General features: G+C 44.7%; 1 protein-coding gene across 1 annotated transcript in view; it reads left to right on the top strand.

Moving 5' to 3' along the window:
- Positions 1 to 10,976, top strand: part of LOC140270636 (general transcription factor II-I repeat domain-containing protein 2B-like) — a 44,189-nt gene extending 33,213 nt beyond the window's left edge. The window contains exon 2 of the mRNA XM_072365840.1: positions 10,837 to 10,976. Coding sequence (XP_072221941.1) covers positions 10,837 to 10,976 — 140 coding nt within the window. The remainder of the gene's footprint in view (positions 1 to 10,836) is intronic.
- The last annotated feature ends 6,372 nt before the right edge of the window (positions 10,977 to 17,348 follow it).

The raw sequence follows: 17,348 nt of genomic DNA, 5'->3' as shown, positions 1-17,348 counted from the left end.
ATGCTACTTGTTGTCATGTACCGTCTATGCCTGCTTCACTTATGTACTGAATAAAAAAATAACTAATTTGTCAAAACAAAACATTTAACCATTCAATTGTTAAGATCAATTGACCCAAACAATAAGCCAAAAAAAGCACCTAGTCTTTTCTGCTTTACAGGCTGGTGAGTGTGGGTGTGTGCGCACATGCGTGTGTGTGTGAGTGTGTGTCTGTCATGTGTATACTGGTGTCAGAGGGCAGCACATACAGACACTTTCAACACCTCCTACAGACATCTGCAGCCTGGGTTCTGTCTACGTGTGTGTGCGTGTGTGTGTGCACAAGGACATGTGCATGGCAGGGCTCGTGTGTTAGTGCACTTGTATTAGACATGTTGTGGGAACATACAGATGTTTTCACAGTCACACTGTAGGAGTTTTACTTCCTTTTGGGGGCAAAAGCAAGCTAAGAGAACATAGATTAATAAATCGTTGGCTGAAGAGCTCGTTTGAGGTTATGTTAAGGTTAACTTAAGACCAATGGTGGTTATCGGTTATGGGGGTGGCTACGAGGAAGAGCAGTCGCCCATCAATTGGAAGGTTGGTGGTTTGACTCCGGCTTCCCTGGGCTATATGTCGAAGTGTCCTTGGGAAAGACATTGAACCCCACATTGCCTACTGATGGCTTATTGTTTGCCTACTGATGTATCCATTGGTGTATGAATGTGTGTTAGACAGCACGTAGTTATGTGTAGACTTAAGTGCTGTATGAGTGTGTTCTTACCATTTATTACTGGGGTAAGTCTCTCAGAAGAAATAATGTAAGTCAGTGTAATGGCTCTGGAATGATGGAAAACATGACTATGTCAGCGACTGCATGTGGGAACAGATTGTAAGTGATTCACACAATAAGTAATAAATTCAGGACACATCCCAACACACCTTGCTTCTGATGTCACAGATGGTACCAGTATGCTCACACAAATACCCACTAGTATCTCAGATCCACCCAACACGCCTACAACTGTCTGAATCTGCAGTTGCTATGGAAGCGGATCAAACGTCAAATGCCTCCACTGTGCGTGTCCTGACAGGTCAGATCCAGGGCTCAATACTGACCTGAGGGGGCTGTCTGCCACAGCTTTTAATAATCACTCAGTCTTTATTTGTGCTGCAGGTTTAGCACAGAGGGTCTGCACTGTGATCTGCTGTGTGACACACAGAAACATTAAAACAAAAAAATCCCATTTGATTGAGCATTAAAGCTCCACAAAAAGAAGAACATCTGCTCTTTTAATGAAGCTCACTAACCAGGGGAATCCCACTGAATGCTGTGATCTCCATGTGATTTCAGGAGTTAAACCCACCAGGGACAAAGAAGCTTCCTGTACTTTGATCCACTATAGAGATAGATTGTAAAGGTAAGCAAATCTGTGAGCTTCACATCACACAAACAAAGTTTAAAGCTGCAAGAGGGAACTTAAGCTTTGGAGATTGCATAAATCCTGTGCTTGCTGTCTCATTCCATAAATCCGTGGATAAGAATAAAATAACAATTATTTCGTTCCAGATGGATCAAGTTATCCTGATCTTACAGATGTCTCAGACTATCCTGAACTGTTTAGCGTGGCTTGTATGAAGACCATTAATATAGTGTTACTTTCAGTGGTTCTGTTTATACTGGTGTAAACCACAGAAACTAAATCTCTAAGTTAGAGCAGATTTTGTATTAGAAAAAAGCTATTTAAGGTTTTTAAGTTTGGTCTTCGTTTCCAAAAGAATTAAAACAGACATTGTAAGGCAGATCATATGTGATGCAAATTTGAGTCTCTGCAAAAATGTTAAGGGATAACATTATTTTCGAAGTGGTCCATGATCTTGTTAACTCCAGAACTGGTGGGAAAGAGTATAAAACTCAGGAAATTACTAATTTCCTACATTTAAACAGAAAAAAAAGGTTTGAATACCAAGGCGTAAGATGTTTAAATAAAAAAAAGAAAAGATTATGGTAACACATCTGCCAGAAAGTTGGTATATAAGATGAAATAAGAGAGATGGGTTTTCTTCTGAGCACGTGTTGGATAACTATACATTTTTAAAGAATTCATCCAGTTAATACATTGCTTCATATTTTGCAGAAATAGATTAAACAGCATGCTCACATTTATTATTGATTGTATAAGTTCATCACACGATGACATGGAGAGGGGAGTGTTCTTTTTACTTGACAATGAAGAAGTTTATTACAGACACTGAAATTAAGACCAGGCACTACCATCAGCCATAGCAAACACATGACAAAATATTGTGAATAAGTATGTATAAAGCAACAAAAGCCTAATTTAAGCAACCTCCACAAAATATAAATTATGCCTAATATGCAGTTGCATTTGAAATATGTATGATTACAATGCTAAACAAATATTGCATGATATGTAATCTATGATGGCTTCCATATTATGCATTTGTTCCCAGAAGCCCTAAACCTCTGAGCCTCTGGGCCAAATCCTCTGAGGTGTCACCAGCCTGGATGAGACAGCTGGGATGTGATGAATAAAAATACATTGGAGGAGTAGAAAGCTTTCTATGCTTTAAACACTTGGATGATGCAGTTAACGTAGACCAATTAGGGACTCAGAGTGTTGCTTCAAAGCCTTTTGAAAGTAAATTGAGCTGTTGACGGATACAAATGCATGCATGTCCCTTTATAATTTAAAACATAATGTATGATTCACTTTCAAGCAGAGTAAGGAAAGGATTAAAAGAAAAGTGAAGCATTGTCAAATATATACCATCATACATATACTGATCATGATGCCACGAGGAGCGGTGGACAAGAGTGCAGCACCAGTTCAGCCAGCTCCAGCAGGAGGTCCAATCAGAACACCGGGAACACCAACAAGTCTGGTTCAGGAACACTCCAGAGACTTACTGCAGAGCGGCCAGCATCTCAAACTGTTCAACAGGGAATCCAGCCTTTTGAGACCTTTGGGGCAGAGCAGTCAACCAGTTTTGTGAGAGGCCCTGGCTGGAAAGGCCCAAAGATACAGCTTAATCATGGATGAAGATATTTAACTTTTTGTTATGATGTAATGTATTATAACTGATGTTTTTTTTCAAGCTGTTTGGTTAGTATGTGTAGTTGGTTTAGTTTATTAAAGTTGGATTTGGATGAAATGGGGTTACTGGGTAAATTGACCTTTTAGGAATGGAATAGTCTAAAGCAGAACACGTGTGCCTTCAATTGTGTATAGGCAGTTAGAGTTTGGGCTCTGGGGGATTTAAGAGGTGATCAAATTTGAATGTGTTTGGCCGCTACTACCAATTGCTATGCTGGGGGAGTTGGTAGTACTGGAGAGAACTGGAAATAAATTGCTCCCTCGAAAGAAGTTTAAAGGTCTGCTGACTCTGCCTACCTTCTATCTCTATTGACCCTTGAGCTAGAATATTTCACATGAGCACAAATTGAGGGTTCTTTTTAATCACAAATAATCAGATGATAGTGAATTGTGATTAATCATAAATTAATGGCAAAGTTTTTTATCAAAAGATATTTTGATTTTCAAATCAACATGTGCACACAAAGCCTTACCCTTTATAGAAGTCTTGTGGGTAATCTGGATATGATGAAGTTATGGGAAGAAGTAGGACTTCATAGAGCACAACCTGTCTGACGCACACACAGTGTGCTGAGTAAAATAGAAAAGGACGAGATATATCAACAAAGCAGAGGTCAAGTGCAGGAAATCAGGGCTTGACAATATTATCAGAGAACTGTATAGGCAAAAGAAATTAATTAGTAATCTTTTTTTTTAAAAAACTCAGAATGCTTGTCAAAGAGGGACTACAGCAAGACAATGAGGCAACTGACACAAAAGGCTCAGTTACACCCAAATATGCCTGCTATCTGGGCTGTGTCTGAAGGGCATTGCACTGCTGCCACATAGTTATATGACTAGATAATTGCACGAAAAACCATGTACACATATGCTGGTGATGAATAAATTACTATGGTTTTAGTGTAACATACCATGACTCAAGTAGTTTAGAAATTTTCTCAAAAATGTAATATCCAGTTTCAGGTTTCTCAATCAGATCTAAACATGTAAGTTGTGAACTTTGAAGATAAAATGTGATACTACAGGAGTGATGCTGTAGTGGGAGTGATGCTGTAGTGTCGCGAGATTGTGTGAGACTATCGGCAGATTCAAACAAGGCGCGCCTCAAATAGAGCAAACAATATAGTAAGATTATAATTACGCCAATAACTACTGTTTAAATAAATATATTATCGGGTGAAACAAAAACAAAACACTGGAGTACAGTGAAGAAAGCCTGGAGAGCCTCACGGATTTCATCGACGAGTGTTTTGACAGGATCGTCATGGGGAAAACTAACCAAACCCCATCTGCTAGCAGCAAGGCTTCAACCTCAAAGAGAAGTCGTAATGAAGAGTCACCCGGAGCGACGTCTCCAGCTGGTAATGATTCGACGGACATTTTAACATCGATTGATAACAAATTATCCAGCTTCGACGCCCGTATGTCTCTGTTAGAAATTCTACACAGAGAGTTCCAGGCATTACGGGAGTCGTTGGAGTTCAGCCAGCAACAGGTGCAGACGCTGGCTGCAGAAAACGCAGCCCTCAGAGGATCGGTGAAAACACTCACCGAGGGAATGAGCCGGATCTCTGACGAGAACAAGAGGATGAAAGAATCAATTATTGATCTCCAGGCTCGTAGTATGAGGACCAATCTGGTGTTTTCTGGAATCCCGGAGCAGGCAGACGAGGATCCTGAACTCGCAGTAAAAAACTTCATTCAAAATCAGCTGAAACTTCCAGGAGATGTAGTGAAAAACATTACTTTTCACCGAGTCCACCGCCTGGGAGGGAAGAGACCTGATGCTCGCCGACCGAGACCGATTGTGACCAAGTTCGAGCATTTCCAACAGAAGGTCCAGGTGAGGGGATGCGGCAGGGAGCTGAGAGGAACGGACTTCAGCGTCAACGACCAGTTCCCCAAAGAAATCCTGGAAAGACGCAGGGTTCTGTTCCCCATCCGGAGAAAGTTCATGGAAGGAGGCTCCCGAGCTGTCATCGCGGTGGATAAGTTATTCAAAGGAATCAAACATCTGGAACATATAATCCAAAATGGAAATTTTATTTCATTTGATGAGCTCATATCACAACATGAGATAGGCAGCAATAAATTCCTAGAATATCAACAACTTAAGTCTATAATAACAAAGAAATATATCCTCCACCAACCAGACTCACAACTCCCGATTAGGGTAGCAGAATTTCTAAGCATCTGCACCCCAAAACTACTATCAAAAATATATAAATTATTGTCTAAAATAGATGACACAATGTCTCTTCCATCCTCAAAATGGGAGGCAGATTTATCCATCAGTTCTAGTCATAGCTTCTGGCCACAAATATGTTTGAACACCTTCAGAATGACTCAGAATTCTAATTTACAGCTCATACAATACAAAATCCTTCATAGAACACACTATACAGGACAAAGGATGTTCAGGATGGGTCTAACACACTCAAACATCTGCTCACATTGCACAGATAACACACCTGATGATTATGCACACGCTTTGTGGTTCTGTGCGCCTGTCCAGAAGTTCTGGCTTGAAGTCTGTGCGGACCTATCAACATGGCTAAAGTGTAGCATCCCTGCATGCCCCACACTGTGCATACTGGGTGACTTAGACAACATCAACATGGAAATTAACTCAGCACACATGGGTTCTCACAGTGTTATGTATCGCAAAGAAAACTATTCTCATGAACTGGAAAGCGAAGAACAATCTGTGTATTAACCAGTTTAGAAATTTTCTTTTAGATTATATTAGCATGGAAACAATGTCTGCCTCCTCAAAACATCAATTGGCTGAATTTAATTCTCTCTGGTCCCCTCTGATTAGCTTTATCACATAGTGGTGGTGGTGGGTTGCTGTCCCGTCGCTCTGGGCGGTTGGGTGTGTGCTGGGGGGGGCTGTGTGGCTTTGGGCGTCTGGTGGTCTCTAGGGTCGTGGGGACCGGGCTGGTCATTGCTGGAGGGGACTGTGTGTCGGGCTTGGAGGGCAGTTTTGGGGGCTTGCGGGTGGGACTGTCTTGCGGTGTGGGGCGGGGTCCCTTAGAGGCCTTGGGGTGGTGGCTGCTGGCTCTATGCCGGGTGGCTGGGCCGCTCCGGCATGGGTGGTGGTGCTGGGCCTGGGCCCTGGTGGCTGGGCGCTGCCTTGCGCCCGGGGGGGGGGCCCTGCCTGTGCCTGGGGGGGCTGGGTTGTCCTGGAAGCGCCACAGTATGGGTGGGTTGGTGCAGGTCCTGGTGCCGGGCTTGTTGCTCTGGGACCTCCAAGGTGTCCGCAGATGGTTGTTTTTTTTTTCAGGGTGTTGGGGCGTGCGGTGGGGGGGGGCGGCGGTGCTTTTCCCCTGTTGGGGGGGTGGGTGGGGGGGCCTGGGTGATGGTGGGTCTCAGGCCCGGGCTGCTGCGACTGGTGTGACCGGGTGGTTTGTTTGTTTGGTTTTTTGTTGTTGTTTGTTTGTTTTTTGTAGAGGTCCTCCAGGGTGGGGTTGGGTTGAGTGGGGTGGGGCGGGATGGGTACCTTCTGGGGGTACAGTAGCTCCCGGAATATGGTCGCTGCAGGCCCCGAGCCTGGTGGACATCAGCCCCTCCTGCCCTGTGTTGGCTCCCAGGTAGCGGGGATGCCTATTGCAGCCAGTCCCTGGCTGCCCTCTCCGGGGGAGAGTAGCTCCCCCGGTGTATATCCCCATACCCCTCTCCCTTCTGGCTCCTGTACACAGCACACACTCACACATGAAGGGTTTTGGGGGCGTATGTGTTCGGTGGGGTGTAGTGGATGGGGCCACGTAGGTGGTCCCCTTTGGTTGCACTCTGCAATTCCCCACCCCTGTTTTAATTACATCTTAGACATTACTACTTATCAAACACACTCACACACATTAGGTCTTGGGGGGTGGTTACACTGAGTGGCATCTGGTGGGCGGGGCTCTTTGGGTATGTAGGCTGCCCAGAGGGCCGCGCTCCCAGTTCTACAAGTTTGGCTGCCCCTCAATTTTAATCGCTCACTATTAGAAAATATTGAAGAGCCAGAAGGGTGAGGGGAGGGGTCTTCTTCCCACACCCCTGCTTCCTGGTTGCTGCTCGGGGCGGGAGGGGCCAAGAGGATTAATTAATTGTTCTGCTGGTTAGGGGTCTGTGGTGGCTGGGGGGCTGCTGGCCCCCTGGTGTGCCCGCTGCACTACACCCCAGCGGAGTCGAGGGAGGGAGGACGTGTGGATGTATGGGACGTGAAAGTGTGTGTGGTAATGATTGGGCCTGGACTTGCTGTCGCCTGGCCTGCCTGTGCTTCTCCCGATAGGGGGGCGGCGTTGCCTCTCCCCGCTGCTCGCGACTTCACTCACCTGTGGGCACGTCTTGACTCCCAGGGCACTTGGCCAGGGGCGCTGGGGCAGGCGCTGACCCACTGTGTGGCTGTCTGGGGTGCTTGGCCCTCCTGGGTATTGGGTGGGGCCTCTGCCGGGGGGTTTGGGGGCGCTCGGGCTCCTGGGGCCCGGGTACAGTGCACAGCCCGTGTCTGGGCGGCTGGGGCCTGGCGGGGTTGGTGGGCTGTTGCCCCTGGCTCCCGGAGGGCCTCTGCCCTATGCTTATGGGGGCTCTGTCCAGGGGCTTCCTCTGCAGTCTTCTGGGTGGATGCGTGGTTGTCCCTGTGGTGGGCTTCCTGGGTTCTGTGCTCTGTGGGGGCTGCTGGTGGCCTGGGTCTTGTGGCCCTCTCTGCCTGCTTCTGATTGCTGGGGGGGGGGGGCTGTGGATTGTGGCTCTGTACACTTATACACTCATAACTAAGCACGGTTATCATGTAGGTCCTGTGCCATGGGTGTTGCATGTTCTCTCTCACACACACACACACACACATTCATTAGTCCAGTAGCTTGGTCGCTAAGCAGTTGATGAATTATCATGTCGTCTCAGGTCATCTATATCCACAGCTGTGTTGTATGCGATTGCCGCTTCTTGTGCTTGTTTTTGTTTGTTTGTGTGTTTGTTGTTTCTCTGCTTTCAGGTGCTCCTGGAGGCTGGATTCCCCTCAGAGGCCGTGGATTGTTGTCTGTTTTGTTTTTTACAGGTGTAGCAGCTGGTTGTCTGGTTTTTGTTTCTATTTTTGTTCTGTTTCCTCTTCTTTCCTCTTCTTCTTTCCTTGTCCCCCGGTCCGGTTCAATTCTATTACATGTTATATATTGTCAACAGAAATAAATAAATGGGCATCAAGGGGAGCTTTACATTTATAAAACTTCCCTTGGCAAAGCAAATCTGTTTGGCATCAAAGGTATTCAGACTACAATTACTACAATACAAAGGGAAAAAAAAAAGAAGATAACAATTTGAATTCAATTTATACATGATCTGTGAGTCCAGTCTCAGTCCAGTTTGCATGTTTATTAAAGTCTGATCTGTCCCGAAATGAGCACTGAACAGACGAAAAGGTTTCCACATATATATTTATGCATTTGGAAGATGCTTTTATCCAAAGCGACTTACAGGTAGGCATGAAGGGTAAGGGGGTCTTGCCTAAACGACCCCTACTGGAGGTAGTACCTTTTATGCAGGGGGTTTGAACCCAGGTCTCCTACACAAAAGGTGGCAATACCACTATACTATAGGCAACAATGTAATGTTCTGTTCTCTTCACAGTCACTCTAGAACAGATCGTACTGCAATACTACGCCATATAAAGCCTTTTTGTCTTACTGACGTCAATCTGTCAGAGTTGAAACAATTTAGTTACTGGCCTGTGACAACTTAATGCAACAGAATTAAACATTTTCCCAGATTGACTCTCAATTTTCACTTTTTATGGAAATAGACGAAATACAGAAATGGATGTGTTTTCAGTACCTCTTATCCTGTCCGAATTTCACTATAGGTCAACATGTATTATTAAGATCTGCATCTCTGTAAAGTACCCTAGCTTTTTAGAATAAATAACTTGTGATGGCAATTAGGATGTGAGTGAGAACTGGGTCAGAAAGATTCAGTACAGTGTGACTCAGCATTATCGCTCATCTCTTCGTTTTCCTCTCTCCTCACTGAGCTCCCTCTCACATAGAAACACTCCATGAAAACTTCCTGGAGCTTTCATTTCCTACATGTAGATGCTCAGCATGTAACCGCTGTGCTTTCACCCTGTTCCAGCTCTCCAAATGATCGGCTTGCAAATATGCAAATAAAGGAGAACTGAAAGTGGCTGTAATCTGGGTAAAGTCTTTGACTAGATAGTAAACGTCTGCTGGATGAGATGATAAATGTCCTAGTGCTCTCTTCTCCCAAGAGGATATCATGTGTCCGTATTCTGTCATTGTAGACTTCAAGTTCATTGGCTTCTTATAAAGCAAGTGGAGCAATCTGTATTTTGTCAACTGAGCATCAAGTGGGTATCATGCACAGTAGTTTAATCTCAGTTGAAGTTTAAGTAATTTTGGTTTAGTGAGGTGTAAGGTGCTGCATGGCCTGTGAGCGCCATAATAAGTCAAAATGCATAAACAAGAGCCCTGATGACATGGAAAATGAATTAGTCAATATATGGTCCACTTTTTCTCACATGGAAATTATGAATGACAGTGGTGACCTTGTGACCCTGGGTCCATCACATATATGTATACCTACACAACGATATTGTACTATAGAATTTTTAAAGACGTACTGAGTTAATTTTACCTTTAAGAGTTCAGTGTAACGAGTTAAACACTGTTGTCCACCCATGTTATCACCATAAGCAGTTAAAATGAAAAGTGGTAGCAGTCGCACCAATATCTCCCTGTTTGTTCACCAAATAATTAATTTCAGAAGAGTACGTCCATACTTTTATATTTTGGACTTATATTTGATTCATACTCTCACATAGTTTCTTTGTCCAAAACAAAGCCAGAAACCAAAGTGAAACCCAAACTGGAGCCTCTCTAGCTACCCGCAGAGCATAATATCTGGGAAAGAACAGTGTGATATGGACACTTGTCTTATCCCTCTCTTACACTTAGATGCACTAACATGACCGGACCAGCTGCCACAACACAAAACTCCTGAGCAGGAAATAGAAGACACACGCAAGGAGAGATAGTATGAAGCTGCAGCTGCCGACAGCAGGCCTTTGAAACTACAACAAGCTGAAAAACAAACAGTTTTAATAATAAATGGATGGGAATGGACCTGAAAACTTTAGATGCCACATGAAAATCGCTGTTGAGAATGTAGAGGAGACTCAAAGAGATTTCAGATCCCTGCCTGAAACCAAAAACCCGGAAAAAACTATTTATTTTTTATTTTTTCCACAGTTTTTTAATTCAGTAGTGAAGGGGGGACGTGTGTGCACATATGCCTTATAGTTCACAGGAATGTGAAGGAAAAGTGTGTGGCCACAATAAGAGGCCCTGGCTTTGCATAGTGACCTCTTATGGTTTCTAATAATGCGTGGGATCTGGGGGAGGCAACAAAGTGAATAGGGTAGGTGATGGTGTTTTGGCATAAGGCGGAGGGGCAGGGGGAGCTGTCTGAATCACTTTAATTGCTTTTCTTTGCTGAGTGGGAGGAAATTATTGACTTATGAGGTATGAAAAGGACAGACCTGCTGCCACAAAGTGTTTGTTCATGTATGCATGTGCATGTGTGGAACTGCACATTTCAGTGTATGTTCAGGATATATGACTGTATCATCTCTTTATTTTTACAGTGTAACTGTGGGCTGACTATTATTTAGCCAATACTGGTAAACATGTATGTGTTGTGGATGTGTGCATGCATCTATGTGTTTGTGTGTCTGTGACAGGAACATCTGTTAAGGCACGGGCCAGATGGAGTGTGTATGATGGCAGTGTGAAGGCACGAGCTCCATTCTTTCTCCTCCTCTCCCTCTCCAGCCTTCTGCTCCACTGCTCCAATAGAAAGGAGGCTCAGCCGGAGGCCTGACAGATGTGTCGGTCTAACACCAGAGGCCCCTGAAAGAGACTAAAGGAGGTGGGGGAATGCAGTGTGGCTGTCTGACCAGGCTGACTGACCTCTGAACTCAACCATAGATAAACACACTTCATATGTAGGCAGGGATTTTCAACAGTGGCTCGATGGACAATAGAGACACATTTACAGCCTCCATTTCTAAATTCAGTCTGAGGGTTGTTGAGGGATTGAGGTTCATCTTCAAACTATCAATTGAGATTTACTAAAAAACCTAAGGTAATGTAGGTAATTACATTATCTGTTGCCTTAATGTTTCACAATGCTTCCGTTTGGATTAATCTCAGATACTTTTTCTCAAGAGAATGTTTTTTTTGAACAACCAAATGAAAAGACATTTGAAATAAAGATGTGGACATGAGTTTTATAGTGAAGGGATTTACAGGATTCATGGGAAAATTTTATATTGTCTATCCAAGGCTGTTGCTATGTGCCGGCCTTATCGGCAGCAAATCTGTGTAGCTCTCAATTTTGTTCGTCGTTAATATAATTATATGTAAATTTTAGTTTTTATTTAAACTTTTTAAGGGATTTTTAGTGATCTGCTTTTTACATACATTTCGTTTTATTTATTTATTTATTTTATTTTTTTTGACAATGTTCACTACTACCAGTACTAGAGCAGTGCACACAAGAGAAAAACTGTTGGCACAGTCAAGGATTGGACGCGGAATTAAACATCCAATTCCGACCGAGCAAAAAAGCTGTACCGTGGATGCAGAGCTGGAGCAAAACGAAAGGCAAAGAGGGACAACAGGAGGTGGAGTTACAAGCCTTTTCTACCCTCCGTGATTATGAAAAATGCTAACTCGCTACCAAACAAGTGTGATGAGTTATAAGCACTTGTGCAGCACCAACGGCTGTATAAGGAGAGCAGTTTGATCTGTCTGTCTGAGTCCTGGCTGAATAACAACACACCAGACTCATGCGTGGACATACCCAGCTTCACAGCCGTACAAGCAGATCGTGACCGGAGTACGAACAGTAAATGGAAAGGCGGGGGTATTATCCTGTTTTTTAATCAAAGATGGGTTAACCCCCGCAATGTGACTGTTAAGGAGAGGATATGTTGTCCAGACAGTGAACTGCTGTCAGTTGGTTTCCGTGCATTCTATGCGCCGAGAGAGTTCCCATATACAGTTGTCATCGTTGTTTACATTCCAACGAGGGCAGCACCGACAACGGCATGTGACGTCATCCATGACGCCGTTGCTAGAATTCAGACCCAGCATCCTGAGGTATTCATTGCATCACAGGGGATTTCAACCATGTCTCTTTATCCTCCTGCCTGACTGGCTTTGTACAGTATGTGAACTGTCCAACACGTGGAGAAAAGACATTCGATTTGTTTTATGCTAATGTGAAGGAGGCTTACAGGGCAGTGTCTCTTCCACCAATGGGTAGTTCTGATCACAGCATGGTCTATCTACAACCCACATACAGACCTTGTGTACAAAGACTTCCTGTTACTACCAGCTCTTTCAGGAAGCGGTCACCAGAGGCGCGTGATGCATTGAGAGACTGCTTTGATGTCACAGACTGGGCTGTACTGCTGGAGGAAGAAGAAATTAACATTGACATGGACAGGAGGGTCAGCACCATCACTGACAACATTAACTTCTGTGGGACACTGTGATTCCAGTGAGGACTGTAAGGTGCTATCCAAATAATTAACCATGGATCATCAGTGACATCAAAAACCTCCTGAACTAGAAAAAGATGACTGGAATGTACAACGGGAGCTTAAAAAGACACTACGTTGAGCTAAGGTGGAGTACAAGAAAAGGGAGAGACAGCTGGAGAACAATAACACCAAGGAGGTGTGGAGGGGCATGATACAGACTGAAAAACTCTCAGTTCGTGGAAGGTGATGATGACAGAGCCAATACTTTTAATCAATATTTCAACAGGTTTGATAGTGTGGCTTTTTCCACATCTGCTGCTGCTCCCTCCACCCCCATCACTACAGCTGCTTCCTCTATACTGCTTCCACTTCCCACTTCCACCTCAATGGCAACTCGCATCACCAAGCCTTCTCCTACGCCTGACTGCACCTCCACCTCTGCAGTAACTCTCACCAGCAGGCTTCTTCTGTCCAGCTGTACCTCCACCTCTTTGGCAGCTTCCACCACCAGGTCTCCTGAGTCAAGCTACACCTACACCTCTGCGGCAGCTTCCACCACCAGACATCCTGAGCCCAGCCACACCTCCCCCTCTGCGGCAGCTTCCACCACTAGACCTCCTAAGCCCAGCAGCACATCCACCTCTGCGGCAGCTTCCAGCACCAGGCATCCTGAGCACAGCTGCTCCTCCACATCTGTGGTAGCTACCACATCCAGGCCTCCTGAGCCCAGCTGCACCTTCACATCTGTGGCTGCTCCCACCGCCTGGCCTCCTCAGTTCAGTTGCACCTCCAGCTCTGCAACAACTCCCACCACTTACCCTCCTCTGTCAAGCTGCACCCCCACCCCCAATCTCTAAAATTGATAGTAACATCACTCCTGTCGTCAACCCTCCGCTACAAGCTCTTTGTCTAACTATAGAGGAGGTTGGAGCTGAGCTTAGGAGACTTCAGTCAGGGAGGGCTTCAGGCCCATATGGAGTCTGTCCAAGGCTTCTGAGGGACTGTGCTGGTCAAAGAGCAGTCCATCTTCATAGGCTCTTCAATATGAGCCTTCAGATGGAAAAACTCCCGGTGCTCTGGAAAACTTCTTGTCTCATACCGGCGCCCAAATTAGGGCAACCGGTGGAGCTAAATGACTACAGACCGGTGGCTTTTACATTTCATATCTCGAAGACCTTGGAGAGACTCCTGGTTTGTTGCATGAGATTGCAGGTTGCTGAGGACCCCCTTGCTGAGGACCCCCTCCAGTTTGCCTACCAGAAACACAAAGGGGTGGGAGACGCAATTCTGTACATGCTGCATCGGGCATATGCTTATCTGGATGTGCCTGGTTCATATGTGAGAATCATGTTCTTTGACTTCTCCATTGCCTTCAACACCATACGGCCTTTTCTTTTCACCTTGTACACATCAGACTTCAGGTACAACTCAGAGTCCTGTCACATACAGAAGTATTCTGATAACACGGCTGTTGTGGCATGTGTGTGCAGTGGACAGGAGAAGGACCTTGTGGAGTCCTTCTATGGCTGGACCAAAAATAACTTTTTGCTCCTGAACACTACCAAAACCAAAGAACTGGTAGTGGACTTCATGAGATCTAAAACTACATACCAGTTAGTCTGCATTGATGGAGGGGAGATAGAGACTGTTCAGGCCTGCAAATACTGGATAATAAACTGGAGTGGTCTGCCAACATAGAAGCGGTGTACAGGAGGGGCCAGAGCAGTCTCTTCTTCCTGAGACGGCTCAGATCCTTCAATGTCTGTAGAGATATGTTATGTATGTTTTATCACACTATCATTGAGAGTGCACTGTTCTATGCTGTTGTCTGCTGGGGGAGTTGCACTACAGATAAAAACTGTAGGCGCCTGGACAAACGGGTAAAGAAGGCCAGTTCTGTTGTAGACAGAAGACTAGACCCTCTCAGTGCTGTGGTGGAGCAACAGATAAACAGGAAATTGTATTCTGTTTTGGATAATAATAGACATCCTCTCCACAGAATCCTGGCAGGACAGAGCTGGACCAGCTGCATTGAGAGGCTCATCTCACTGCGCTGCAGGACTGAGAGATTCAGGAGGTCCTTTGTCCCAACAACCATAAGGTTTTTGTTTTTTTTGTGAGCAACTTTTTTATTGAAAACATGATTTCATATAACAATGTTGAGCATCGCACATATTATTAACATACCCCTCCCTCGCCATGGCGGCATCTCCACTCCTTCCCCTCTTGGCCTAATGTCTGATATTCCCACTATTTGCCTTTATTCTGAACTGAGCAGGTCCGTTATAGCCAAAGCGGCTCTCTTCCATGAGTCCAGTGTCGAACTTTGGGCTTTGTTCACCCGTGCTGTAGATAGTTCCAACATAACCACATCCTGATGTGGCTGTAGCTCAGGAGGAAGAGCAGTCGCCCACCAATCGGAAGGTCGGTGGTTCGACTCTGGCTTCCCCAGGATACATGTCGAAGCGTCCTTGGGCAAGACACTGAACCCCATGTTGCTCCCCCAGTGTATCATTGGGGGTGTGAATGCTTAGAAAGCACGTAGTTATATCCTAAGACGTGGTGTATGAATGTGTAGTGAAGCGCTTTGAGTGGTCAGCTAGACTAGAAAAGCGCTATACAAGTACAAGTCCATTTACCATGAATGTATTCCAGCCATTTCCTAGTGTACAGTTTGTGAAGGGGTAGCCAATGTTGCACTACCAGTTTTTTGGCAGCTGTCAAGCTTGACAGGCGTTGGCCAAGCGTTGTTTGGCCAAGCGTTGTTTCTCATTCACCCCCAAATGTGAGTCATCATTGAGCAAAAGGAGAGTCAGCTCCTTTTGCTCAATGACCTGAGGTATAGGTTTATCAATCATATTAGATAAAGTCACCGTTACCTTCCTCCAAAAGCCATAAACCTCTGGGCAGTCCCATATCATGTGTTTAAATGTTCCCAGTGTGTTTAGGGAGGACAAGTTACAGTTCGGGCTGGTCGACAGTTTCATATGAAATCTCAGGAGTGGTGTCAAATAAGCCTTCTGACAAAGCTTATAGTGAATCAGCTGGTGGTTGGGGTTCTTGGACGCATGCAATGTGTTCTCCCAGACACTCTTCCAGTTTATGTCCTCCTCTGCAACAGCCAAGTCTCTAGACCACACCCTGGCCAGGGGTAGCTCTTTTTGTGTGCATGTTTGAAGTTGTGAACACACAGCTGATACGAGTCCTGTAGTGTTCGTTGTGGATAGCCAGGCTACGATAGGATGTGTCTGCAGCTTAGAGTTCGTCTACACATCATAGGCACGAAGAGTCGACCGTAGTTGAAGGTACAGAAAGTGAGATGTTGTTGGCAGATTAAAAAGAGAACACAATGTCTGGAAGCTAAGTATACCCCCTGGGTCAACTACATCTCTGAGATTGTACACTCCCTTCGAGGACCATGATGCTGACTCAAATGTCTTATTCCCTGAAATAATATTCTTGTTCCCCCACAGTGGAATATTCAGATGCCATTTCAAATTCCCCCCCAGACTCTTCTCAACCATCTTGAAATTTCTTATTGAATTTGTGATAACAGGCCCGAACTGTAATATGCATTGGTTGATCATTAGTACAGGAAAAAAAAACCTTCGAGTTTGTATGGAAGCACTAGCGCATCCTCTATATCTCTCCAGGCTACCCGAAGCTGGCAATTTAGTCCATATAGCTATGCCACGTTCCATCTCTTTAAAGATGTTCTCATAATTTGCTTTTACTATATTATGCAGTGAAGGCTGAATCTGTATGCCCAAGTACGTGATTTTTGTATTAATGGGAATATCATAGGGCAAAACTACTGCTTTTGCGGGTTCTTTCAGGGGCATCAGAATTGACTTCGTCTAGTTGATCTTATAGCCGGACAACATCCTGAACTCTTCAAATGTGGCTAACAGAGAGGGTATTGACTTTTCAATATCTGATAAGTAGAAAAGTACACCATCGGTGAAGGCCGATGCAACAAGGTCTTAACCCAAATTCAATTCAATTCAATTCAATTTTATTTACATAGCACCAGATTACAACAATTGTCATCTCAAGACACTTAAATAATATAGTCCAATTCAAGCCAATTGGAATTCAATTCATTGTAATCATAATCCAATTAATTCATGTAGAGCCAATTTAAAAAATAATATCCTAGCTAAGGAAACCAACAGATTGCACCGAAGCGTGTCTTCAGTCCAATCTCCCGTCCTGAGCATGCCTGTGGCAACTGTGGAAAGGAACGACTCCCTTTTAACAGGAAGAAACCTCTGGCAGAACCAGAATCAGGAAGGGTGGCCATCCGCCTCGACCAGCTGGGGTTTGAGAAGACAGAAAAAAGGGGGAAAAAACACCATAACACCATTGAAAGGATAACTGTTGAAACAGGGAAACACAAGTTAATAACCACAATAATGTCACATGTACATAAAATCATTTGAGAAATTAAACAGGGGGAAAAGAGAGCAAAGTGAGGAAAGGTGTGACAGATGAGGTCCCCCAACAGTGAAACATCCCTGAAACATCCCATATGCCTATAGCATATGGGATGTTTCAGAATTACCTGAGCCATCCCTAACTATAAGCTTTATCAAAAAGGAAAGTTTTAAGCCTTCCCGGACATTTACTGGCAGCTTATTCCACAAGAGAGGGGCCTGATAACTAAAGGCTCTACCTCCCATTCTACTTTCAGAAACTCTGGG

Source organism: Leuresthes tenuis, unplaced genomic scaffold, assembly GCF_036924035.1.
Source record: "Leuresthes tenuis unplaced genomic scaffold, fLeuTen1.0.hap1 SCAF_15, whole genome shotgun sequence".
NCBI lineage: Eukaryota > Metazoa > Chordata > Actinopteri > Atheriniformes > Atherinopsidae > Leuresthes > Leuresthes tenuis.
Note: the sequence above shows the minus strand (reverse complement) of the source record. Positions and strands in the feature narration are given on the sequence as shown.